Source organism: Cryptotermes secundus, unplaced genomic scaffold (genome assembly GCF_002891405.2).
Source record: "Cryptotermes secundus unplaced genomic scaffold, Csec_1.0 scaffold329, whole genome shotgun sequence".
Lineage (NCBI taxonomy): Eukaryota > Metazoa > Arthropoda > Insecta > Blattodea > Kalotermitidae > Cryptotermes > Cryptotermes secundus.
The window spans coordinates 281,327-308,844 of record NW_019739945.1 but is presented as its reverse complement, the minus strand read 5'-3'; the positions used below and the strand labels follow the sequence as shown (position 1 = coordinate 308,844).

General features: G+C 44.4%; 1 protein-coding gene across 4 annotated transcripts in view; it reads left to right on the top strand.

The window, feature by feature from the left end:
* LOC111872080 (GATA-binding factor C) overlaps positions 1 to 27,518 on the top strand; it is a 388,402-nt gene that overhangs the window by 299,727 nt on the left and 61,157 nt on the right. For 3 of the 4 annotated variants that reach the window (XM_033754516.1, XM_023865623.2, XM_033754515.1), the window contains exon 5: positions 2,948 to 3,082. In XM_033754516.1, coding sequence (XP_033610407.1) covers positions 2,948 to 3,082 — 135 coding nt within the window. The remainder of the gene's footprint in view (positions 1 to 2,947; positions 3,083 to 27,518) is intronic. The other variant, XM_033754518.1, reaches the window with a different exon arrangement.

Below are 27,518 nucleotides of genomic sequence, written 5' to 3'. Positions count from 1 at the left end.
TGACACTCTTTAATTTGATTCTCTTACCTCTTAACGTGTAACGAGTGTGTGACCGTCACCAGGTTCAGGCTGCTAACTACTCTGAATTCGAGCCCATTCCGAATTTTTCCAGTCTGCTATGTCTTGAAGAGAAAATTCGAGGAACAGAATATACAAAATACCGCCCCCGAAATTGTTGACTTTGGACGGCTTACAGACTCTCCCACTGACAACGAAATTAAGTAAACCGTACATGTTGTACAAACACATAATTGTCATCTTACCGAGCGCTGTTGCATGATCTGAGAAACTCACCTCGTCTTTATATAAATCATAATTACACTATATCCACCATGCTATTCTGAGGTTTATACTTTAATGTAGTTACTGCGCCATGGAAGAAACGTATAAAAATCTACAGTCTGTCATCTGATCCACTCATCACGTCTTATGTAAATAATGTCTCAGTATTATTTATAATGAGAAGAGCCGGGATAGCTCAGTCGGTATATCGACTGGCTACCGGCTGCACAACCAAGGGGTCGAAGTTCGAGTCCCGGTAGGGGCAAGAATTTTTCCTTCACCATGTCGTCCAGACCGGCTCTGGGGCCCACCCAGCCTCCTATCCAATGGGTAGATGAGGCGCCTTTCCTGGGGGTAAAGCGGCCCGGTCGTGAAGCTGACTACCGGCCTCCAACTAGTGCCGAGGTCAAGAACACATGGGTCTGTACATCCACTCCTCCATACGCGTTCATGGCGTAGTGCGTAGTTAGTTAAGCACAGGGACAAATTTACCTTTTTATTATTTATAATGAGTATCTTGCGGTCAGATTTGCCATATTCTGACCCACAGACCGCATTATTAATTGAATATTTGAAACGTTTTATAATACTAATGTTGAGGTTGGACGGCTCAAAGTCCAACCTTCTAGCCACGAAACTAATTAAATCATATATAAGGTATCTTACAGCTCATTGGTCTAGAATCTCAGCAACTGTCGGTGTCTTTATATAATTAATTTATACAAATTATGCTTATAATATTTAGCATGCCGTTTGAGGCATTTGCTGAGTCATGAAAAGAATATGTAAAAAAAAAAATTATAGTTTTCAACTTGAAATTTCACGGCCTAACGAATGACTCATTCACAGCGTCATTTAATGATTACACAAAAAAATAAATTCTTATTCTTCTTGACGTTCAACGGTCTTCATTCTGAGTGACTTACCGCGTCGATTAGTTGAGTATGTAGAAAGAATGCACAACGATCTCATTCACTTTCAAGAGCGTATCATTCGACCCACATAAGCGTCTTTAAATTTATGTATTAAAGCTTTTATAACATTAAACACGAAGCCTGACGCCCTGTCAACAGAAGAAGTCAGCATGAAATCAGGTAAATTATGTAATATATACTTGTATATTTGTAATATTCCTTGCACCAATGGGAACTGCATGGTTTGATTCACTCACCGCTTCATGTGACGCAAGTTGGTGTCGGTCAGGAGGTGAGGTTAGGATTTGTTGTCGAATATTCTGGATCCCCATTGCACTGAACACTACCACCTTCCACATCTCTCCAATCTGCTGTGTCTTCACGTAATCGTTGCTAGGTAACAGCCCCCATTATTGTTGATTCTCTTCCATGTGGTCTGTTCCACATGTACTGCTCACGATGGCTAAAATGTCTGCGAACAGGGCCCAGTTTGCTCTTACTTATAAAATTGTGAGGTAAACCGAATAGAAGAACCCACCCAACATTACATCCGCTCTTGTGTTTTTATTCATTCGCCGCGGAAACATGTTTTAACAAGACGTTGCCTAACAGTGGATGCCTTTGTGATGCTTCTAATAACTTCTCAAATCGACTTCACAAACAGTGAACGTTTCGGCTTCATGAGCGAGGGAAATTTCTTAGTAGCTGCTCAAACTAAGCAAATAACTTCATGGAGCTGAGTCTTCCTTGAGAAGCCGTCAGTTGTGCAGCCAATCAAGAATTTCTAAGCATTTTAAGGAATCCGAAGGTTCATTACAGTGTTCACAAAAACCCTCCACTGCTCCCTATCCTGAACCAGATAAATCCAGTCCTTACAATCCCATCCTATCTCTCTGAGATCTATTCTAATATTGTCCACACACCTACTCCTTGGTCTTCCCAGTGGTCTCCTTCCTTCCGGCTTTCCCACCAATATCCTACATGCATTCCTTTTCTCCCTCATTCGTGTTACATGCCTTACCCATCGCTTCCTCCTTGACTTGATCATTCTAATTATACTTGGAGAAGAGTACAAGTTATGAAGCTCCTCATTATGTAGTTTTCTCCAAACTCCTGTCACTTCATCTCTCTTCGGTCCAAATATTCTACTCAGCGCCCTGTTCTCAAACACCCTCAGTTCATGTTCGTCCATTAGTGTCAGAGACCGAGTTTCACTCCCACACAGAATCACAGTCAAAATTATAATTTTGTATATTCTAATTTTTATTTGTTTAGAAAGCAAACGAGAAGACAAAAGGCTCTGGACTGAATGGTAGCGAGCATTACCCGAGTTCACTTTCCTATTAATTTCTTTTTAAGTCATGTTTTGATTCCTTATAATCGTTCCCAAATATTTGAACTGTGCCGCATTTTCAAAACATCTGTTACAGGTCCCATCTACTACTAGTTTATGTATATACGTCCCAAAATTCTCTGTGTATGTACAGTAATCTTCGAACAAAGAGATCACGAGGCAAGTGTGCATATAACATTGGCCATTTTACTGTTCATTAGTGAAGGAGTGAGTTTCACTCTAGCAGCTGCAAGGGTAGAAAGCGTCCTAGTATCATACAGTACTTGCCTCACCTTCTCTCTGTTGCAGGATAGTGCGCTGTCCTTATTCATGTTGATATTATAGTCGAGTAGTTTAGAGTAGCGTACGTGGTTGTCTAGTGTTTACTGGTGTAATATCGGGAATGTTGGCTCAACTGTCGTTGCAGTCGGCGGCGAGGCGGGCGGGCACCAGTTGCGCCAACTGCAAGACGACGACCACGACGCTATGGCGCCGGAACCAAAATGGAGAGCCGGTTTGCAACGCATGCGGTCTATACTACAAACTGCACAATGTAAGTACTATATTTATTGCACTATAACTCACTGGCAGTCGGAACAAGAAATCCAGCATTCGGTTTTTAGTTTTGGAGCCTGAATAGCAGTCAGCATAACAACTAGGCTGAAAACGTTCTCTTGGCGTTAGAAACAAGATATTTTTATCTTAACACTTTTCTGACCGACTCTGAGGCCCATAAAAATTACTATTGGATGTGTATCGAGGGTAAAAACGGCCGCAACAAGAAGCTCACCTCTTTCCTCCATCTAGTGCCGAGATTAAGGATACATCGAGATGTACCTTAACTTCCCCATACACCTTTATGGCATACTGGTTAATCAAATTTACTTTACATCTGATATTTCATCAAACTATTAATAGATTTCACAGAATTGCCGAGTTTTTGGAAAAAGTCCCCAAACACAGCAATTCCCTTATTGCACACCAGAGTTAGGACTCTCTAGAATCTACTCAGTAATAGATCCGCTTCGTTGGCTTGTTCTACTGCTCGCAAGACAAGGATTTACATGTTCTCTTTGCACAAGCTGAGTTAAAGTGACGCATAAGGTGGAAGTCACTCTGGTCCCTCCGCGTGTTGAAACTGCTGAAGGGATTTCATTACTGGAGAGCTTACGTTATAAAATTTTGGTAGAATTTATTTTTAGTGTTTACCAGCCAGTTGTAACTTCCATTTTACACTGTGTCTAACTTCATATATATAAACATATACACACTCGACCACTAAACAGGATGTTCTAGAAAAAGAAGTTTAGTATTTTTCGAGGTCACGTTATTGATCATTCTAAGCAAAAAAATGTATACTTCTACATACAGGTGTGTCCAGGATCCGTTAGGACTCTTTTTTTTTTAACTTGCCCTGCAATGCCATCTGTTGGCGAGTTGTGGCATTAAGATTCTTGAAGTGTCAGCTGTGGCTGTCTATAATTTCAAAACGCAAGCATCGCTGCATCATGTGTTCTGACCTTGAATGTAACAGTACTGTTCTGATGCTCGTCGGAAAATGGCGGTTGAATAGAGAGCCAACATCAAAATTTGTTTGAAGTTAGACAGAACAGCCGGAGAAGAGTACGAAGTGATGAAAAGTGTGTACGGTAGTGATTGTTTGAGTCCTTCGAACATTTTTCGATGGTATGCTGTATTTCGTGACGGCAGGGAGGACATTGAAGACGCTCCACGTGCATCAAAGCCGAGAACAAGTCGCACTGAAGAAAATGCTAAAAAGTTACCGAAATCCTTGCATCAGACAGATGAGTTTCTGCAAAACGAATCGAGGAGCTTTTGGGAATATAAAACGTACTGTGCATCAAATTTTGAGTGGGGACTTGGGCAAATGTGAGGTCTGTGCGCGGTTTGTACCGCACGCCCTGTCAGGCGATGAAAAACATGCCACAGTGGAACACTGCAAAGACATGTTACGGTAGGCCCAAAGTGATACAAAATCGATTGTTACTGGTGACGAGACACGGTGTTTTCAATATGAGCCTCTCACAAAGCGCAGGTACAGCGTGGTTGAGCCCAAAGAAGCCGAAACCAAAGAAAGTGCGCATGCAAACGAGTCGAGTAAAGACACTGCTAACCGTTTTCTTCGATTCCAAATGAATCATTCACAAGGAATTTCTGCCAGAAGGTCAAACAGTGAATTCTGATTATTATCTCGGAGTCCTCAATCGTTTGTGGTTGAGAATTCTTCGAATTCGACCTGAATATCGAGAGCAAGGTTCCTGGTCGCTCCTTCATGACAATGCCCCACCCCACAAATCGAAGATTTTTGGCCAGAAAAGGGATCACAGTCCTTGATCATCCTCCGTATTCGCCAAATTTGGCTCCAGCAGATTTCTGGTTCCCAAAAGTTAAGGTGGCGATGAAAGGAGACCGTCACGACACCATCCAGAACATCCAGTTTTCTACCGCAGTTTTAAATGCGATTCCACAAAAGGAGTACAGTGACTGTTTACGAAAACTTTTCAATCGATTCCAGCTATGTATTGATTCAGAAGGAGACTATTTTGAATAAAAAGGTGAAATTTTGAAAAGAAATTTACGTCTTGTATTTTTAATGAACATAGTCCTAACAGAACCTGGACACGTTGTGTATATTCTATTCCGAACGGTTTGCGAGATGGAGCTATTTCACTGTACATTTGCAGAATTATTGTCAAGAAAGAGATATTACGTACTGTTCTAATACCGGTATTTACTGTTCAAGTGATAAAGTTGGTTCAGTTTACCCAGTATAATACATTTTCGGAATTTCCACCGTCAACATCAATGCACTTTGCAACTCGTGCGAGGACATGGCGTGTTGCTCGTCTGTACAGTGTACACTGTAATATACAGTGAAATAGCCCTATCTCGGAAACCGTTCGAAATAGGACACATGTATATATAAGCTTATTTTTTGCTTAGAATGACCGATACTATGACCTCCCAGAATAATGACCTTTTCTTCTGGGACATTCTGTACATACACAGCAACTAATCATTCCTCACATTTAATCCCTGAAAATGTCGGTAGCACGTAACACTGAAACGTCGGTAATATCAGCCAAAAGCACATGTTGCAACAACATGAACATGACCGCCATCTCAACTTCCACTTAAAGGTCGAGGCAAAGCAAGCCCTGTAACAGGCTCTGCAGGCCCATAGGTTTCTGAGATGTTGAGGTTCCCACATTTTCTAGGCAATCAGCTCACAGATGGCGGTGAGGTTGTCAGCCTTACGCGCCCGCCGCCCTTTATCTCCCAGGAAGGTTCCCGTACTCATTTCTGTTAGAGGCTGAGTCAATCCCAGGACCATAGTGCGGCTGGAAGGATTAGGTCAATTGAAAAAAAAAAATTTATGACATGATGGGGACTCGAAACCGCGAACTACCGGCTTGCAGCATAGTGCCTCAACCACCTACGCTACCTCGTTCCCCCAACTCCCACACAATATTAAGCAATTAAGTCTGTCTCGAAAGGTTTCGATCATTCTGCTAAGAGGCAGTACCGTTTTCCATCAGCAGAGAGCAAGTGTATAGTACAAGTCGTGTTGTGGTACCAGAAACTGTTTAAGGGGAACATATGACCGTCGTCTGGCTGTGAACACAGGACCAATGCCTACGTAGTAACCAGAGAACAGCTGCACAGAATTCCTCCTTGATTTGAACTGTTTGCTTTTCAAGTGACCATTATGAAATGAGAAGGAACCGAAAATTGTGTAAACAATAATAGACCTATAGGACGCCATTATTCCCCCTAGTTGCTTCGGATTCAAAGGAAACATTTGTCCCCCCAAAATATAAAGCATGCCTCACGTATGTGAGTGAGCACTTGAAGGATACAGACTGTCGTTGGACCGTATCGTGTATCTCAAAAGAATACAGCCACTTTCGGAATAGTTTGGTTTTGCTTTTATGTGCCGAGTTACCGCCACCGTCACCCCCCCCAAGACCCCTCCTTTACAGAGGCTTCTTTCATAATGACATCCTCTTCCTCGAGAATGTTATAATATCTTAACAAATGTTACATGGCACAATGCAAGCTATTGCTACTGTGATGGACAGTTCGTTCTACAGGCATTTATCTGGCTGGGCCACTGACCTTCCGTTGCGTATGACAGAGCGATTTGACCTAAATAGGACCCAACACTTACATATGGAGCTGAGCCCTTCTTGAGGAGAAGCCAATTCTGCAGCTACTCAAGAATTTCCTAGCATTTTATGAAACCCGAAGATACATTACCGTGTTCACAAGAGCCCTGCACTGGTCCCTATCCAGAACCAGATCAATTCAATCCAAATCCCCCCATCCTATCTCTCTAAGATCCATTTCATTATTGTCCACCCGCCTACGCCTTGCTCTTCCCAGTGGTCTGTTTCCTTCTGGCTTCCCCACCAATATCCTATATGCACTCCACCTCGGCCCCCATTCGTGCTACGTGCCTGCCCATCCCATCCCCTTTGACTTGGTCATTCTAATTATGCTTGGAGAAGAGTACAAGTTATGAGGCTCCTCATTATGCAGTTTTCTCCAGCCTCCTGTCACTTCATCTCTCTTCGGTCCAGATATTCTCAACACCCTCAGTCTATGTTCCTCCCTTAATGTCAGAGACCATGTTTCACACCCATACAGAACCACAGGCAGCACTAGTCGAATGTTTTGAAGTGAAGGTTAAGGTAGACGAGCACAGGACTTAGTTACAGTTCCCAGATCAGTCTCCACCTCAGCATCATCACTTATTTTCACGCTCCTTTGCAAAGTTTGTAAGCATTTTTAAAAAGTAAACAAACAACAAGGTATGTGGAGATGTTGATACCCTTAATATTGGGAAATTAAACCATGGGATCGATTTGCTAATGACTCGTCACGTGGAACCACCATTAAATGTTGTCAATTTCACATGTTCATCAATTTTGATCTGTACAATAAACCGAATAAACAGATAAATTTGTCCCTGTGCGTAACTAATTAAGCACCAGTCCTTGAAGACAAGGAGTCACGGAGGTGTAGCTCCACCATTCTTGAGTTCAGAGCTAGATGGAATTGAGTGGTCAGCTTCAAGGCCCTGCCGCTTTTTTCACGTGGAAACAGCCACCGATACCCTTAGACAGGAGGTTGGTTGGGCACCTGCCCCGCTCTGGGCCCTGTGGATTACACAAAAATATCTTGTCCCTACTGAGAATCGAACTCCGGCGGTCCACTCATGAGCCCTTGCTATAAAGACTGCTATCCCACTTTCCAGATAGAATTTTCAGAAGACCGTGAACTGATTTTTCAAGCAATTGCGGCCCGTACACCTTTCCACCGGCATCAGTAGAATTCCACATGGAAGTCTTGCTCTTACTCGTCGGGCATTTCCAATTACGAGCTGCATTTATTTACTGAAGGCTATACATAAATGGACTGTTCCTAATATTCCCTAAACTTTTCGAAATATTTTATAGAAATTCGATGTCAATTTCAAAAGAATGTTGCTGAAAAACTCCAATTTCCAGCCATATTTGTCAATAATGATGTTTAGTTTATACAAAGATGTGTAAGTGGACTTCCCATGTATCGCATGAACTTTTTCTGAGGTTTTGTTCCAATTCGATATGGGAGACTTCTAGCGAAAACTTGTAGAGCAATTCCAGCCCCGGTCCCCAGTTGCTGTACCCAAGGTACCAATTTGGTTGGTTGGGTCCCGGACTGAATGCTGACTCTCGGAATCAAATCCCAGTTCTCCCGGTTCCCCAATCTAGAGAAAAATTAGTATCCTACCTGAGTTATTCACTCTACCTAACAGTTTTGTGATATTTACTGCAATGCGACTAACCACCGGAGCTGAGCCCTTCTTGAGAAGTCGCCAGTCGCTCAGTTACCCAAGAACTCACCAACATTTTTTGGAACCCCAGTGTACATTACTGTGTTCACAAGATCCCTCCAGTAGTCCTTATCCTGAGCCAGACCAATCCAAACTATACCACCCCATCCTATCCTTTAAGATCAATTTTATAATTCTCCCACCTACATTTAGTCTTCGTAGTGGTTTTTACTCTTCTGGCTTTCCCACCAGAATCCTGTAAGCATTCCTCGTCTCTATACGTGCTGCATGCCCTGCCCATCTTGACTTGATCATTCTAATTATACTCCCCAGCACCCTGTTCTCACTCCCAGTCTATGTTCCCCCTTAATATCAGAGACCAAGTGTCACACCCATACACAGCATTTGATGCAATACAAGTAAAGTCCGCCCTCTGTAGCCTGCCAAGTGCCGGCTGAGGATTATCACCCAGGTTTCAACCGAAAGCTTTGCAGTGAGAAGCGGCAGTCCATGTTATGCAACTGTCATAGCTTAATTACTGATATTACTATATTTATTTATTCATTCATTCATGTCTCTACAGCCCTTTGTTGGGCCCTGGCCACTTCCTCACTTTCGTAATCTTCTTTACAAAGACGGTTGAACTCCCCGGACGAGTGATCAGCCCGTCGCAAGGCCGCTACCTACACATGATAACACAAACACAAAATAAATCTACACAGACATGAATGCCTCGAGTGGGATTCTAACCCACGACCCCAGCTTTCGAGCGAGCGAAGGCGGTTCAAGCCTTAGACCACGCGGCCACCGTGACCGGCATATTACTATAAACAAAATGAATTATTTCCTGACATATTTTAGCACCTGCTGGTGTTTATTATATTTGTCAATAATTTGATTTATGATTGTCAGTGTGGTACATCTGTTATTGATCAGCGTCGCCAAATTTTCTGTTGCATCCGAAATAATTTGTGCTGATTCCACTCTTCTTGTGAAGGCTTTTAAGTAGTTGTTGTCCTCAGGTTCTCAGTTGTCTTCGTGATCGTCATTTCAGCGTAATGACGTGTGCGATTGTAGCGAGCAAACGGAGCGTGCAGATACAAGTGGCATCCGTGAGGGGCCTTACCGGAACCCGGAAACGGAAATGCTTAGCACGCGTTGCAGACTACTAGTTCCGCCCAGACACTTGACTTTTGTCCGCGAGACGTGTCCCAAGAGACGGATGGCAGATCTTTCGAGGCTGTTGTGCCGATTAAACATCTGAAGGAAGCTGTAGAAACGACGCTAATGGATTTGAGGCTGAAGACTTGCTTTCCGGATAGCAGTACGGGCAAGACAAATCTTTTGAACCACTTCACACACATGAAGGAGCAGGACCTAATCAGTCGGTGCAGTGCCTAGGCTATGGGTCTGACATTCGAGGAGTCGAGGTTTGATTTCCGGTAATGGCAGGGGATATTTCTTTTACCACACCGTCTAGACCGTTTCTGCTGCATACCCAGCCTCTCAAATGCGTTGATTGGTTAGCAGGTTGAATGTTAGTTGATTGAAAATAATATTCATTGCTTCTTTGAAAGAGTAATTCGTGTTTTAACCTTTTTTTTTCGCTCAAACACAAAATAATTTTCATTCCCGTCAACATTGTCGCTGTCCCTTTACGCTTCTGTTCGTGAGACAATCTTGTTACTGTGTGGTCCCCTGATATCTTTCTGTGTAGCTAAGCCGGCCCAAGAAATTGGTCCACCTAACCAATACAACCCGTCATACAAGCAAACACACGGTTAAAGTTGAAAGCTTTCTCTACCCAGGGTGTCGCTGTTACGTGAATAGGTCCCTCTGACGACGTTTTCAATACGCACTTCCATCCTCTTACCTATCCAGACACACAAAAGTCCCCTGTGAGATTACAGACCACGCGATATTGGAGGAGCCATTCAGTGGTGTGGCGTGTTTATCCCCCCAAACCCGTCTACTGTTAGGAATAAGGATCCGGCTTAGGATCTTATTGAACTTTCATACTGTGCTGTTTGCATTTGAAAACTGACTTACGTGATACGCCTCAGAAAATCCTACTTGAAAATATACAAAAGGAGTCATGTTTGTGGCCCACACGTTCCACTGTCCTGTCCCTGTGACTCAAACTAGAGATCGTTTGGATATTAAAGTTAACAAACAAAGTTATTTCTGGTTTTCATTCATTAAGCACCACACCGCGAAGACGTATGGGGGGAGGAGGTGTTACTCCATCAATTCTTGAGCTCGACATTAGATTGAGGTGAGTGATCAGATTCACTCTCCGGCCGCTTTATCCCATTGGATAGAAGGCTGCGTTGGTACCAAAGCCTGTCTGAAAGCTGTATAATAGCGATAAATATCTTGCCCCTACCGAAAATCGAACCCCGACCGTCCAGCCCGTAGCAATAATGTTATCAAGGATTTCCATAGACGCACTTTCGAGTTTTGTGATGGGTTGATAAAATGACAGCTGCTGGAATTTTAAGTACCATTATTCCCGTAAACGCATTCGGTTAGGGGCACGTCTGGAAGGGCCTCCCTCTGAATTGCCCAGACAAACACGAAGTATCTTCATTTTCTCAAAATTTGCCGCTCCCCGATTTCACTGTACACACTTCGGCTCGATAGCTGCATGATACGCTGTTTCACAATAAAAGGAAAGCTAAATTTATCCCTGGTTTAATTAGTTAAGCAGCACATAATGAATGCATGTGTGGGTGGAAGTTAAGATCCACCATTATTAACCTCGGCACTATATAAAGATGAGTGGGCAGATTCACGCTCCTGCCCTTTTACCCCCGAGGAGATAGCCCCCGGTACTCATTTGATGGGCCTCAGAGCCCCTCTGCTAGTTACGCAAAGGAGAAAATTCTCCTACTCCTGCCAGGAATCGAACATCGATTCCTCGATGGGCCAGCCCATAACCTGGTCAGTATACAGACTGAGTTATCCCGGCTCCATGCTGGTTTGCAATACTGATGTTAGCCATCCACTGAATTTGTATCCGATATCAGCACCTTGTTCCCAACAATGAAGAGATCTTTGCCCTGCCAGTGTTTCAAATTCAGCACAAGACCCCACACGCCATGAGAAGTTAACTTGAAGCCAAATGCTTCAGAGCTAATTTAATGTTAAAGAGGGCGCGGCTGTTTTCCACGAATAATGAATGAAAGACCCGTATTGAGAGTTATACTTAGCGCTAGCTCAGATCCGCTCCGTTAGTTTGGCAGCTAATTGAAAGAACTCGCATTGCCAACTGAAGTACTCTGCTCTATGGATGTTCCCTGGACAGACTTAGAGTATCTCTGTCTTATAAGGTCTGTTCCTTGTAACATGAGAAAGGAGTTCATGCTTCTTTTTTTTTCTGGAACTTTAAGCGGTCGGTATGTAATGACGATTCCTTTGGCAAGAATGAGTTTCTTGTATGCGTTGGTGTCAATTTCATGTTTCTCAAACTAAAGCTCGTTGTATTCGCCTTTCCTGGTCATTCGTTTCATAACAAAACGCTGCAAATTTATATATTTTAAATTATTACTAGTAAAAGAATTGTAAACAAGGGCCGATTTGAAGGTGAGGCTTTTGACTTGAGGTGACTTAATTTTGAAATATCTTGGTAAAGGTGAAAGAGTAAAATTATGCCTGTGCTCAATTAATTAAGCACCACGCCGTCAAGACATAGTGAGTGGAGGTATAGCTCCACCTTTCTAGACCTCAGCATTAGATGAGAGAGGTTAGTTTCACGCACCGGCCACCTTATCCATCAAAGAATAATCATCCACGTCCGTTGACTATGAGTTTGAGTGCATCCCAGAGCTGGTCTGGACGCAATGGAGAAAAGAAAACCCTTCTAGCCCTACTGGGAACCGAACCCCAGCCACCTAACCGTAGCCCGTCACTATGCTGACTGAGATGTTAAGGTCCCTGAAATATCGGAGACAACATGAAGAATGAAAATCCGTTCTCTTAGTATTAATTTGAAAAGAAAATTCAGGGCAATGCCAATAACGCGGTATAGAGGTCAGTTAAGCACTATGACATGAAGACGTGGAGGTATAACTCCACCATTCTTGAACTCGACTCTAGATGGAGGCGATTGGTCAGTTTCACACCCTGGCTGCTTTATCCCCATGGGAAGAAACACCTGTAATCATGGCATAGGAGGCTGGTTATGGCCCAGAATCGGTCTGGCCGCATTGGTTCTTAGTCTCGGGGACAGGCCATCGAGGAATGCAATAGGATAAACAAGTCACGAAAAAATAAATGTTTCATCTGAACATAGACGGAATTTTTAGAAAAAATTTTATCCAGGGATATATCACTACTTTCCTTACCCGCAGATGTCTCCTCTAGGAAGCAGACTACAGAGGACTGAATGATAGGATGTTAATACATGTGAAAATATTATAATTAAAAGTATCCCTGTAAGAGTTGGTTGAGGGGCTATGCTACAAGCCGGAAGGTCGCGGGTCCAAGCCCCGATGTGGTCATTGGATTTTTTTTCCAATTGACTTAATCCTTCCAGCCGCACTATGGCCTTGGAGTTGACTCAGCCTCTAACAGAAATGAGTACCAGGAATTAATTAAATAATTTTCCTGGGGAGTAAAGCGTGGCCGGCGCGTAAGGCTGACAACCTTACCGCCATCTTTTGAGTCGAATGTCTAGATAATGTGGGAACCTCAACGTCTCACAACCCTATGGACCTTGACGGCCTGGTACAGGGATAGCTTTACTTTACTTTTTTTTTCCTGTAAGAGGCTGTGGAGGCCCATAGGACTGTGGGACGTCGAGGCTCCCACATTTTATCTAGAAAAACGGCTCAAGTTATGTTTCATTTATCACCGTTGTTCTCTGCCTCAAGCTGTATAGCGTAAATTGGAGGGGTGATCAGTGAACACTGAATCTGGAAGTACGCGGACAGACAGTCGTGCTCTCGGTACCTTCCGGAAAACCTGAGAAACACCTCACGGAGTTAATCAGGAGAGGTGTGAAACTCTGACCTCCCAAACACAAGACAGAGGTGAAGAAAGTCGTCTTCTGGGTTTAGGCGCCGTGTATTCTTCGTTTTGGCCAACGTTTCGGAGGAACGTATCTCCTCCATCTTCAGAGGATGAGGCGAAACGTCGGCCAAAACGAAGAATACACTGCGCCTAAACCCAGAAGACGACCTTCTTCATAGTCATCGCCGTGAGAACCTCAAAACTTACAAGACAGAGGTAATTACCATTCGACCACGATACACGGTTGACCTCCTCCTTTGACCTGGTCACCAAAATCATTCTTAATGAAGATACAAATATTGAATCAGCCACACCACATAACATATCGGCACGTGTATTAGTGACTTGTAGACGGGGTTTGGATTTGTGAATCGATTTATTGGATACTCACAAGTCGTAAGTACAAGTATATAACGCTCTGACGGTTACTGTAACTACAATAACACGTATAATGAATTCTCGGACGCCTGCTTACGAGTCTTTACTTAGTTACACTTCGACTACCGAATTCTCCATCTTCACTACTGAATACTCAGGAACTCTCTCTCTCTCTGTGTCTGAATCTCGCACTCAACTAACTTCATGCGGACCGAATATAGAACACGCAGAGTTGATCCCTGTGGTATTCTCTGTTGCCACGAAACGCGTGACAATATCCGGGAAACGAGTTGATGTTTACAAGCGTAGTCGTTCCCGTGGAAATGTGTTTCGAATAGCCGTTGACTAGCAACAGACGTCTCTGCTGTGCTTTTCTGACTGCACTCTTCCAGCGTTCAGGCGTCATGTCGCAATATTAAAGTTCTCCCCAATAAAATATGAAAAAGTGTTGTGCAGCCTCTTGTCACTTCCTGCGGAGTGCACGTGTTCTTACGAGCAACCTGTTTCTACTCAATCCATGGTCTTTCCCTCAGTGGCAGAAAAAGCCTGACGGCACAGGCAGAATCCTAGGGATAATTTTATGTTATAAGCTGCACATCCTTGAGCGGTCAAATTCTAATAGGAAGGGAAGAACAGTTTTGGGGTGGCCAAAGAATGTACCTCTATGAGGGGTGGAGTCCCTTCAGAGTAACACGAAGAAACAATGCAAGGTACCGCTGCTTGCTTGGATCAGTTTCCTTGGACCAACATGAATTGAATCATAAGAAAAAATAAATATCATGATAAATTAGTTTCTGAATTAAACTTTCAGAATGTCATCTTGACCGTCTCTGTGGTCTAGTGGTCAGAGTTCCTGGCTACAGATCCAGGGGTCAGGGTTCGATTACCGGCGCTACCAGATTTTCTGAGAAGTACTGGGTCTGGAACGGGGTACACGCAGCCTCGTGAGGATAATTGAGGAGCTGTTTCAAGGAAATAGCGGATTCGGTCTAGAAAACCGAAATTAACGGCCGTGGGGATTCGTTGCCCTGGCCACGTGACGCCCTCTATCCGCAAATGCTGGCACTAACTTCACCGACAAGCGACCGTCGCTCGGTCGGTAAAGTTCGCTTATGGACTACCGGTCACGGAGTAGTATTCAACTTTCAGGTTGCCATCTTGACTCGTAATTCTGACTTCTCAGTAGACCTAGCAGATGTGTTCCACAGCGCATGGTTTGAAGATCCTTCCTCCAGTAACGCCCTCGACCTCATGTGACGACAGCTGCTAATCTCGACAGGGGTGGGCGTACGCTTAAGTATAAATACAAATATAATTTGAGCCCTCGTGCAACAGTGAGCTACGACAGAGAAGCAGATATTCTGGAATTCTTGTTTTATTTGCAAAAATTTGAAGCAAGTAATAAAATATAACCTCAGTAAGTTGGCCGTTAATGCACTGAATGACACTAAAATTTGGTGTACGTACTGGTGTAGGTCTAGCTCACCCTAACGAAGAGAAGACGAGGCAATTTGCAAAGCCTGCCAGTGCGTAATGTGCTCTCTGCGAACATCATTGTTGCTGGTACACTGAAGCTTAATACATTTGCCTCGCCTTCTCTTCGTTGCAGGANCGGCTCACAGATGTCGATGAGGTTGTCACCCTTACGCGCCAGCCGCCCTTTACCCCCAGGAAGATACCTGGTACTCATTTCTGTTAGCGGCTGAGCCGACCCCAAGACCATATTGCGGCTGGAAAGTTTAGGTCAATTGAAAAATCCAGTGACTTCATAGCGAATCGAACCCGCCACCTTCCGGCTTGTAGCTTAGTGTCTCAATCAACTACGCTAAAATAATTATAATTATGCTCATTGCGGCTACTTCGAAGCCTATTGTTTAATTATTTTATTGCTAAACGTGACTATCAACGGACCGAATTAGGGCGTTTGTCGTCAAACTGATGCAAACTATTTAGATTGTAGACTCTTAGGTTATGACACCGTGTAACTAGTCTACTTGCTGGTTCCAGAAGTTCTGGAGGGACTTAGATTCTCAGGATAGAAGTCCTGACAGATAGAGGTCTTAGCCAAAAGGACCGCAATGTCAAATTTCCCTGCTTTCAGAACCTCAAATTTTGTAGTTAGTTCACTCTTGTCCCAAGGGAGCCCGTGTTCGTCTAATGTAATGTTAAGACTGTAGGAGGGGGCGGGGGGGGGCGGATGCGGACGATTAATTGCTAAAAGTGCGGGGCCCGCTGAAATCAGCAAGCGGTGTCCTCTGTAAATCGTCCGTGGGGAAAGCCCCTCCCGCCTGAGTGTACGCATAAGCTTCCTGCGTACTGCACCGCCGTACTTTAATTGGGTCGTACCGTGCGTGAGTGACAGTGCCAGAGACTGTGACGTGCCGTGGAGAGCATTAGGACTATATAGCGACGGGCCGGGGTTCGATTCACGGCAGGGACAAGAGCCTCAGCCTCCTATGAAATGAGTACCGGGGGGCTCTCTCCTCGGGGTAAAGCGGCTGGGGCATGAAGCTGATCACTCCATCCAGTGACGAGGTTACGAAAGGTTGGGTTATACCTCCACTTCCCCATACGTGTTCACGGAATAGTGCTTTATTAATAAAGTATAAGAAAAACTTTCCGTTAGTTATCAGTGCTTTCTCGACGTTAGGGTCGTGTTGAGGTTAACGAAGGAATCCGTTTAATGCAGGTTTTACTGTTAATATTGAAGCTTCATTCACTTGTGAGATCTGATGTTCTCACTCACGACGGCGATACGTTCCTCCGAAACGTCGATTAAGACAATATCTACACGGCGCCACATTCCAGACGACTCCTTTCTTCATAGTCACCCCCGTGAAAAACTCAAATCTTACGTGACCGGTACTGTTTTCTGGGCTATAACGCCGTGCAATCTTATAGAATTTTGCCGACGTTTCGGAGGAATCGATTCTACTTTCTAAGGTTACACTGTGTATTCTCCAATCAAGAAGACGTTCCCTCCGAGACGTCGGTAAACCTCTACCAGACCACACGGCATCAGATCCCATCATCAATTGGTCCGTGGAGACGCGGCGTGTTACAGTTCATCTCTGTGCGTAATGAACTCGCGTTTGCTTGCGACCACCAGCGGAGATGAAAGGAGCCACGCTGAGCCCGCAGTGACGAGACAGAGCGTCTCCCATTCTGGAGTGAGAGGTTCACCAGGCGCTTTGTAGCGGTGAGGAATGCTCATCACATCAACTTGGTGCGCATATCTGACCAGAAGATCACGCGCGGGCTTCCGCAACAGCCTCCCCTCCAGTGGGACCTGGGTTCGGCTGCTGTCGCCACGCTTCAGTCCGTCTAGACGCCAGAAAGGGGCGGGGGGCGATATGTCTGTTCGTGCGACACAGCAAGAATGTCTCTGCTCCTAATTTCCGTTCAACTGTAGACATAAATAACAAGAAATTACTTAACGTGATTTGGGGGAACCGGCAGTTAACGTAACGAAACTGTTTATCGTCCCACACAGTCCGTCAACAATGCAAAAAATTGTTTTTCCTTTCACTTGAACTTTCACTTTCGACACATGTTTCGGCCCTAAATGGCCATTTTCAGGTGTCTCACTATGCTAAAACTGCTACACTGCACTAATATTGTCCGTTAGTCGCCTTTCACTTGAACTTTCACTTTCGACACATGTTTCGGCCCTAAATGACCATTTTCAGGTGTCTCACTATGCTAAAACTGCTACATTGCACTAATATTGTCCGTTAGTCGCATATGGAACTGCACGCCACGTGATTTAAAACGTCATAATCACAGTCTAAGCGGCATCCGCTAAAATAGCACGCGCTGTAGTTCACTTAATTTAAACTAATAAAATTATTAAAATTTCCTTTAAATTTTGTAAAATTCGTATTACACCTCACAAGGGTCGTCATCCACTTGTTTAGATCTGTAGCGTTTTATTGCAGAAGCCTGTTTTTTCAGTTCTTAAGCCCGTTGTTGTGTTACGTTTGCATTCTGTAATTTTGCTTGTGCGTTGTTCCCTCTAGCAGCGTGTGGCGTTGGCTTCGCTTGTTTTGTTCTTTGTTAAACGCACTCTCTCGCTTTGTCTCGAGGTTATTATTTCGTGATAATGCTGAGGGGCTTGGACCTCGAACTCGGTCATTTAGCACAAAGATAATATAATGCCTAAGCTATGGGCTGGAAACGCGTAGGGGTTCGATTCCCTGTAAGGGGCAGAGATTTTTCTCTTCACAGTGTTAATATCAATCCTGGGGCATACCCAGACTACGAACCAAATGTGTAATACTGAGGGCTTCTTTGCGGAGAGTACTGCTGCCAGGTTGTGTAGATAACCACCCAACTCCATCTAGTGCCCAAGTTAAGAATGCTTGGAAATGTACCTCTATTACAGTCCAGTCAAGTCAATTACTGTTGGTTTCGCCAGCACAGTCATCCTTGGTTTCTAGCTCCATCGGAACCCATGGCCATAGTTTGGTTCCTTCTAGAATTTTCGTGTTCCGAATTGGGGCGTCCTCTTCGACGAAAGAGGGGGTCACTCTTCCTCTACTCTGGAGCGCCTCTGCTGGCTGTCACTGTCACTCACACAACCACGGTCACTCCCGGACTCCAACTCTCACTCCGGAAGCATGCCTGTGCTTCCCTAAAAATGTTCATAAACACGGTGCTTGTGTAGGCAGAAGGTCAACAGTGCTCTTATAATCCCTGTGCCTAATCCAACGGTACTAAAACCTGTGGGTAAGTGGAGCCGAAGCAGCACGCGTTCTAAAGAATGAGATGGGAATTCTGAGTTCTTAAGTTGGTAAACATGTTATATCGTGGGCAGATGCCTTGTAGATGTAGCTTCTTCCTTTTATGAGACAAAATTCGAACAAACACTTATATTTGAAGAATTCCGTCGTTTGGGATGCGGCACCGTGTATATCTTGTGTGAGCCGAAGTTTCGGAGGAATGTATCGCTTCCATCTTCAGGGTAGAAAAAATCCGCGAGCTAGGAACCAGCGTGAGCAGGTAGCTGCAGTCTGCAGCATGTCGGATCACACAAGATATACATGGTGCCACATTCCAGACAACGGCATTCATCATAGTCACCGCCGTGAAAACCCCAATATTATATGTAAGCATCCTGTTGCACTCTATACGATATATGGCATAAACACCGTCCCAAGTGCAACAATTTATTGTAGTTCTTTTGTCTTGCCCTCTTCTACACTACATGTTTCGGCCGCAGACGGCTATCATCAGGTGTATGCACTTACGTAGCTGAAACATGTAGTGTAGAAGAGGGCAAGACAAAAGAACTACAATAAATTGTTGCACTTGGGACGGTGTTTATGTCTTATACCTCAAATCTTACATAGCGCTTATATTTGTCTACATAAATATCAATGTTGTAGTGGTAACAACATTATGTGTGAAATAAGCGCTTCACATTCCTCTGTTGACAACTAAGCGACAACATCATCGAAGAGTGAACAGCTGCATTTCGTTTGAACAGGCTATGATAACAATTCCGACTCGTTCCTAGTACGGGAAAGAGATTTTTCTCTTCTCCATAACATCCAGAAGGGTCCCGGGACACACTCAGCCCCCAGGGACTCTTTCCTTGCAGGTAAAGCGGCCGGGGTGTGAAGCTCACCATACACAGCCATCTAGTGCCGAGGTTAAGAATGTTGGAGCTATACCTCCACTCTCCCTCACGTCTTCATGGCGTAGAGTTGAATTAATTAAACCCAGGGACAACTTTGCATTTATTATATGGAAATGAGCGGTCAGCTTCAGTCCCGGCTACCTTTTTTCCCCCCTTGGCACTACAGTCCCAGTGAGCCTAGGCCTACCTCCATGAAATTCTCCCTTCACTTCGGTTTTTCTAGATCTTACACATTCGGTAGGACTCCTTGGGCAGGTGATGAGCTCGTCGCAAGGCCTCTACCTGTACACAAACACAGAAAAACGCACACAAACATCCATGCCCTGAGTGGGATTCGAACCCACGATCCCGGTTTCCAAGCGAGCGAAAACAGTACATGCCCCTGCTACTTTAGCCTGAGAATATAAACATGGTACAGAACCGATATGAGACCAGGCAGACTCCGGAGTCCGATGCAGTCTCTTCGATCATCCAGGCCGTCGCCCGAGCTCTGTAAGACTAAACTGCACCTGCATTGATACAATGAGAAATTATCAGTCCTTGTGCCAATTGCACTTTAAATTATGGCTTCCCTTTATGAGTGTTCATTTGCATTTCTTCTAAGAGGCGCCGGATTTCTGGCAACCGCTTGGGAATGGAGGGTGGGGTATGTGGAAATATGAGAAGATATGGGGGTGCCTGCCACTCTTCGGGTAAGGGTGGACATAAATTATGAAAAAAAAAAGGCTTGTTGTCGGAAATATAAGAAAGCTTCTTGTTAGAGATGTTGGGGTAGAGAGGCTTTCAGAACATTACCGTCTTATCCAATATTAATTTCAGCTCTGCCACGAATGAAATTCATTTAGAGCGACCAGACAACATAAGGGGATTGTCCAACTATTCCTCAGTCCATTTCACTGGCGCCTTCGCAGCAAAAAGTTGCAAAGATCCGTCTAGTAACTTCTTCATGTCTGTTTATCCATTCATCTGCCCGTACGTAGCAACCCTATAACCGCTGCGGTGTTTCAGCAGAAGTTGAGGACTTAACAATCTGGCGGCAGTAATGCATGTAGGATTTGAGGTTCTCTCAGCGGTGCCTGTCAGGAGTCCTGTCTTCTCGGATATTACACATAAACCGTGAAAATCAACCGACGTTTCAGAATAGTTTACAGAGCTCTGCTTGTTACCTGCTTCATGCTGATTTCTTTCTCCGCTTATTCTTCGATGGAAGCGACTGTTTCCTCCGAAACGTCGTTGGATTTTCAACGGACTACACAGAGTTGTATCCCAAAAGATAGAACTCTTAACAGTAGGTTCTCTTGAATATTCTAACATATGTGTCTTTCTCAGTGCACCTCGAACACAGCTCACTAAACATTTATCGGAAATTAAAATGTTTCATATAGAAGGTGGAGCCTGGATAGCACACTCGGTGTGGCGACGGGATAGGGCATAGACGGTCAGGGTTCGATTTCCGGCAGGAACAAGAGACGTTTCGGTACTTTAGACTGCAGGCTGGCTCTGGGGTCAACTCAGCCTCCTATCCAATGGGTACCGGGGCTTTTATCCCCTGGGGTAAAGCGGCAGAGACGTGAAACTAAACGCGCTTCTCCGTCTAGTGCAGGGGTCAAGAAAGTTGGAGCTATAACTCCACTCCCCCGCCATAAGTCTTCATGGAATGGCGTTTAATTAATTAAGCACAAGTACAATTTTACCCAATTTTACACAAGACGGAGAATCCTATTGCCTGCGCAGCGGTAAATGCAAACTGTCTATACCAGCGATTGCGCTCTATTGCCTGCATTTGAGTGCGATTCAGAGAGACTGTACCCGAAGTGCTAATAAATCCAATCATCCGAACTAGAACCCGTCATTTCGTCACGCGTACCACTTTACTTGTGACGCTATAATAACATAAGGTAACATTGTTCCTGTGCTTAATCAATTAAGCACTCTGCCATGAAGTCGTATGGGGGAGATGGGGGTGAGTGGTCACCTCCACGCCTCCAAGAGCTGGTCTGGACCATATGGAGAAGAGAAAAATGTCTCGCCCTTCCCGGGAATTGATCCCTGCCATCCAGTTAGTAGCTCGTCGCGATACCAAGTGAGTAATCCCTACACCTAAACATGTAGGAGTAAGTACGATTTTAGATCACGAAATATTAATTTCATTTTCTCTTATTATCATCATGTATATATTTTTTCTTTCATTGGCGCTACAGCCCTCGTTTGGGCCTAGGCCTACCTCCATGAAACTCCGTTTCACTTCGATTTACTAGATCTTAGACATGCTGTAGGACTCCTTGGGCGGATGATCAGCTCGTCGCAAGGCCTCAACCTGTACACAAACACAGAAAAGCGCACACAAACATCCATCCTGAGTGGGATTCGAACCCACGATCCCGGCTTCCGAGCGAGCGAAGATAGCGCATGCCTTAGACCGCTCGGCTACCGTGACCGGCAGTGTATATAGACCCTCATATAACAAGCCCTTCTGAGTAACCACTTATGTGAGAATGATGTCGCCTGACGACAGAGAAACTATCATTCGCAGATATCCATCTAGCAATGCTGCCCGCAACCCACGTGTACACGCGCATAATGCCAAGCAGCCCCATTAGGAGTTTATTGCAGAGAGAAACATACAGTTACAACATTATGGGCTTACTGACGTTCATCATGTAATGCCTTTTCTGTTTTTATAACCAGTTCACGTTATTCTCAGGTACTAAAAGAAATCGTGCCATATTTCTAACAGACTATTTTATGTTTACAGAAGGGCACTGATTTCGAATTGAAATTTTGTGTTATGGCGTGTGAATTACGTTTGCATTAATTTAAATCATTAATACCGGAATATAAAAACTATGATCCTACCTGTGGTTCTGTATGAGTGTGAAACTTGTTCTCTGATATTAGGGGAGGAACGTAGACTGAGGGTGTTTGAGAACAGGGTGTTGAGGATAATATTTGGACCGAAGAGGGATGAAGTGACAGGAGGTTGGAGAAAACTGCATAATGAGGAACTTCATAACTTGTACTCTTTGCCAGCTACGAATTAGAATAATCAAGGAGGATGAGATGGGCAGAGTATGTAGCACGAATGGAGGAGAGTGGAATGCATATAGGATATTGTTGGGCAATCCAGAAGGATACAGACCACTGGAAAAACCAAGGCGTAGGTGGGTGGACAATATTAATATGGATCTTAGAGAGATGGGGTGGGATGGTATTGATTGGAGTGATCTGGCTCAGGATAGGGTCTACTGGAGGGATCTTGTGAACATGGTAATGAACTTTCGGGTTCCATAAAATGCTGGGAATTTCTTGAGCAGCTGCACAACTGGCGGCTCCCGAAGAAGGGCTCAGCTCCATGAGTGATGGTGATGATATTGCTGCTGATGATGATCATTGATACCATAATATTCTTCAGAATTTGTTACAAAATTATGAACAGTGACACCTCTCTCAGTAAATGGCGTATTAGAGACTGGGCGAGCGAGGTTCGAGTCCCATCACTGACTTCTCTCCTTATACAACCCATAAATGTTAAAATAAGTTTGTAACTGTGGCTCAGTCGGTACACCGGCTAAGCTACATGTCGGAGTGACCGACAGGAGTAAGGAATTCTCTTCTCCGCAACTTTCCGAATTGTGCCCCATATCCGAAGGGTTCAGGGGCTCTAATTTCGGGGATAAATCTGCCAGGGCGTGATGCAGACCACTCTATTGCTGAGGATAACAAACTGCGGACTCATACTTCCAGGTCCCGACACGTGTTTATTGCATGGTGCTCAATTAAGCAGAGAAACAGATTTAGGTACTTATTGATCGTGCGTCAGGAGCTGTTGTGGCTCCGTCGGTATAGCGACTGGCTACGAGCTAGATGACCCAGGAGTCGGAGTTCGAGTCCCGGTATGGTCAAGAATTTTTTTCATCTCCGCGTCGTCCACCCACCCAGCCTCCTATCGAAGATGTACCGGGGTTATTCCCCGAATTTAAAGCGGCCGGGACGTGAAGCTGACCCCTCATTTCCAACTAGTGCCGAGGTCAAGGAAACATGAATCTATACATCCACTCCCCCATACGCCTTCATGGCGTAGTGCTTAATTAGCTAAGCACAGGGGACTGATTTGCCTTTTTTTACTTTACTAATCTTGCGTCATATCAGAGGGCCGTTCTCGTGAATGGCGAAGCGCAGGTTTAAGCTTGCGTCCACTGAACTGTGTTATTCCTTAGGCAGAACAAACCTACATTCTAGAGAACATCACTTCTCTTTGTGCATTGTGTTTGTTAAGAAGCTGGTTTCCTTAACTTGAGCTTCTCTGCGCACAAAATCAGCCACGTCAGAGAAATTTTTAAACTGGTTTTTATGCGTTGAAGCAGCCCACCGCGACTAATGACGGCATTTGGCATCTGCTAACACAGGAGGTATGTTCCAAATGTTGCACGCTGCATTTCCTTACATATCAGTGTCGCCACACAGTGTGCTGCAGCGCATGCGCCGTAGTTGACATCCTGATGCCTCTTCGACACAGCGTCATAAAGGTCCATGACTTAAACTAGGCCATGACAGTATGTAATTTCATTCGATTCTACGAAGTCTAGTTCGACGCTGTATAACCTCAGCAATTGATGTGGAGCGTAAAATAACTGAGCAGGACCTCCAAAATTATCTAAAACTGTTCATGCACTACACAGTCCGTCAACAATGCAACAAATTGTTCCTTTCTTACACTTTCATTTTCGACACAATATGTTTCGACCTTAAATGGTCATCTTCAGGTGTCTTACTATGCTAAAACTGCTACGGAAAACAAAGTAGGCGGCCTGAAGTCCGCAAGCGAACTATACCGAGCGAGCGACCGCCGCCTGGTGGCGACGTTAGTGTCAACTTTTGCGGATAGAGGGTGTTCAGCGCAACAGTTCCTCACGGCTGTTAATCTCGGTTTTATAGACTGGAGCCGCTATTTCCTTCCCGTTCCAGATCCATTACTTCTCAGAAAATTTGGTATAGCCAGGAATCGAACCCGGGACCTCTGGGTAGCCAGGAACTCTGGCCACTAGACCACAGAGGCTGTCCTAAAACTGCTACACTGAACTAATATTTTCTATTCGTCGCATATGCAACTGCACGTTTCATGATTTGAACCGTCATACTCGTAGTCAATTGATATGCGCTAAAATAATACACGCTGTAGTTCACTTAATTTAAATCAAATAAAATCTGTTAAAATTTCCTTTAAATTTTGTAAAATTCTTATTACGCCTTACAAGGGGCGTCGTCGACTTTTTCGATCTGTTTCCTTTTCTTCGTAAGTTTTTTCTTTTTTTGCGACAGCCTGTGTTTCTGTTCGTAAGCTCTTTGTTGTGTTACGTCTGAAATCTGTAAATTTGCCCCTTGCTTGTGCGTTGTTCCCTCTAGCAGCGTGCGGTGTTGTCTTCATAAGGGAACGCGGCTGAGAAATGGTTGGATATCAGTTTCGATGCGCGTCCAAGAATTCTGCAGAAATACCTGTAGGCTATGCAGCTAACAGCCGGTCACGGTAGCCGAGCGGTCTAAGGCATGCACTGTCTTCGCTCGCTCGGAAGCCGGGATCGTGGGTTCGAATCCCACTCAGGGCATGGATGTTTTTGTGCGTTTTTCTGTGTTTGTGTACAGGTAGAGAGGCCTTACGACGAGCTTATCACTCGCCCAAGGAGTCCTACCGAATGTGTAAGATCTAGAAAAACCGAAGTGAACGGAGAAGTTCATGGAGGTAGGCCTAGGCCCACTGGGACTGTAGTGCCAAGGGGGGAAAAAATGTAGCTAACAGCCTCGTCTACTGTTTGTATGAGTAAGAGCTTGGGGCATATGTCATAATATGTTTAAGTATCTTCTTGTCTGCTCGCTTCCGTCGCTAATGCAGCACAAGCTTTATTTTAAAATATCATTAAAATTACAATTTATTTAATAGGTGCAGCATGGTTCGGCCCTTCAAGGCCATCCTCATTCAATTGTTAATTGAAATTGAAACACCCGTACTGCATCAGCAGTTTACATGTTTACATGTTATTACTGCGCGTCGTTATCTGAGAATATCTGGGTACACACGCCGACTGAAGCAAACTACGCACAATAGGAACACAGCGTGGACGCCGCAATATGAAAATAGAGCGAGTTTAATGTGGGCGTACGTTCTCAAATAAGGACGTGCAGAAATAGCGCGTAAATACACGTATATGGACGTATGGGCTGATGCAGTGCGGCGGTTTCAGTCAGTTAACAGTTACCTGAGGATGGCCTTGTAGAGCCGAAACATGTGGCAACAATTAAATAAAATGTGATTTTAATGACATTTTAAAATAAAAATTTTGTGTTGCATTAGAGATGGAAGCTAGTGGAGAAGTGTAGCAGGATGCTGAAATATAATACAGAATGTCAGGATGAAAGGTTTTCAAAATAAAATAATTATATCAGAAAGAATTTATTGTTCACATTTATGGGTTACACCACTATAAAGGAAAACTATCGGAGTTTGTTTTCTCACTAAATTTCAACGTGGGCTCTCTTGGTGGCGTGACAAATATCCGGACGATATTCGGGCCCCGTTCCACGTTGCTTGAAGCATGTTTGCTGTTACTGTGGCCACAGCGTCCCTTTTGCCGGTTTTCAGGTGTTGAAGTTCGTTGATCTTAACCCGGTAGACAATGTTCTTCACATAACCCCACAAGAGAAAATCCAACGGTGTTAAATCTGGCGACCTAGGAGGCCAAGCGATTGGTCCACCTCTGCCAATTCATATCCCAGCCATCTCTCTGTCCAGGTGATTCCTAACATGGCGGCAGAAATGTGGCGGCGGCCCATCTTGTTGGAGGAGAGTTTGAGATGGTAACTGGGGCACCACATACAGCTTCAGCATGTTTAAGTTCAAACGTCCGGTTACAGCCTTTTTCCGAGAAGAACTGCCTCATCAACTTGTCGCGCATTAAGCCGGCCTACACGTTCACTTTGGGTTGCCCCTCTCCAACTCACATGTGAAATGTGGATTTTGACTGCCCCAAATCCTGCAGTTGTACCTGTTTACAGCTCCACTGACATGGAACGTCGCCTCGTCCGAGAAGCACACTTGGCGGAGGACTCGGGTGACGCGTCAATTCCTTCTAGCATGTCCACAGGGAACTTTGTGCGTGTTACTTGGTCACTCGGTTTTAGTGCATGAATCATTTGAATCTTGTACGCTACGCTCTTAGGTGGAGCCTTTTGTGTAGCACGCCGTGCATTGTTGAAGGTGGAATTTGTACGTAACTTCAAGCTAAGAGGATGAATTAATTTGCGCGGACTTCGCTGGAATGCCTGTTTAATGCGAATGACATTTTCTTCAGAGGTCTGTATCTTTCCAGGAGATTTTATAAGCAACAGACTACCTGTAGTCCTCAGTTTGTTCTCCCAGAACCGAATGGATTTCCGTGTAGGGGGCTGACGTCCATATTGAGTTCCAAAACGGCACTGGGCGGCCGTAAGGAACTGCAACTCTGCTAGCCACAACAGGCGTGGAACTTGTTTCTGTGGTGTCGACATGGCTACCGAGCTCGCCGAAGATCACCAGCTGGCGCATACGTGTAAATAAATAAACTTTCAGAGTTTTCCTTTCCGATGACATAAGCCGGATAAGTTTACGACAATCAGTTTCCATATATATATTTTATTTATTTTGGATACCTTTCATCCAAGCATCCTGTATTTTGGTATTTCTGTTAGGTCCGCGCTAGGACGTAGAGTGGATGGAAAGAGAAATGTTGTACATAACAAATACATGCTACATTTATGTAATTTATTTATAGTTCTCACGTGCTATGAACTTTAACAGCCCAGTTCTTCAGTCCGATAGAAGACCATAAGTTAACACGTCGCGGTGCATTGAGTCCAGCTTTGTTAATTCTCTTCGCATTTTCTTTGTCATTTGTTTATTATGAGAAATGTCCTTAAACAAGCTGCAAGGAGCAAATTGCATTCTGAGCAACTGATATTCATTCATATGGTCATGAAACGCCCCACTTTTTATAGGACATGAAGTTTTCATGCTGGAAAGAACTCGCCATGGTCCCGGTCATGAGTGAGATGAGTTTAGTCCACATAAACATTACAATTTATTTC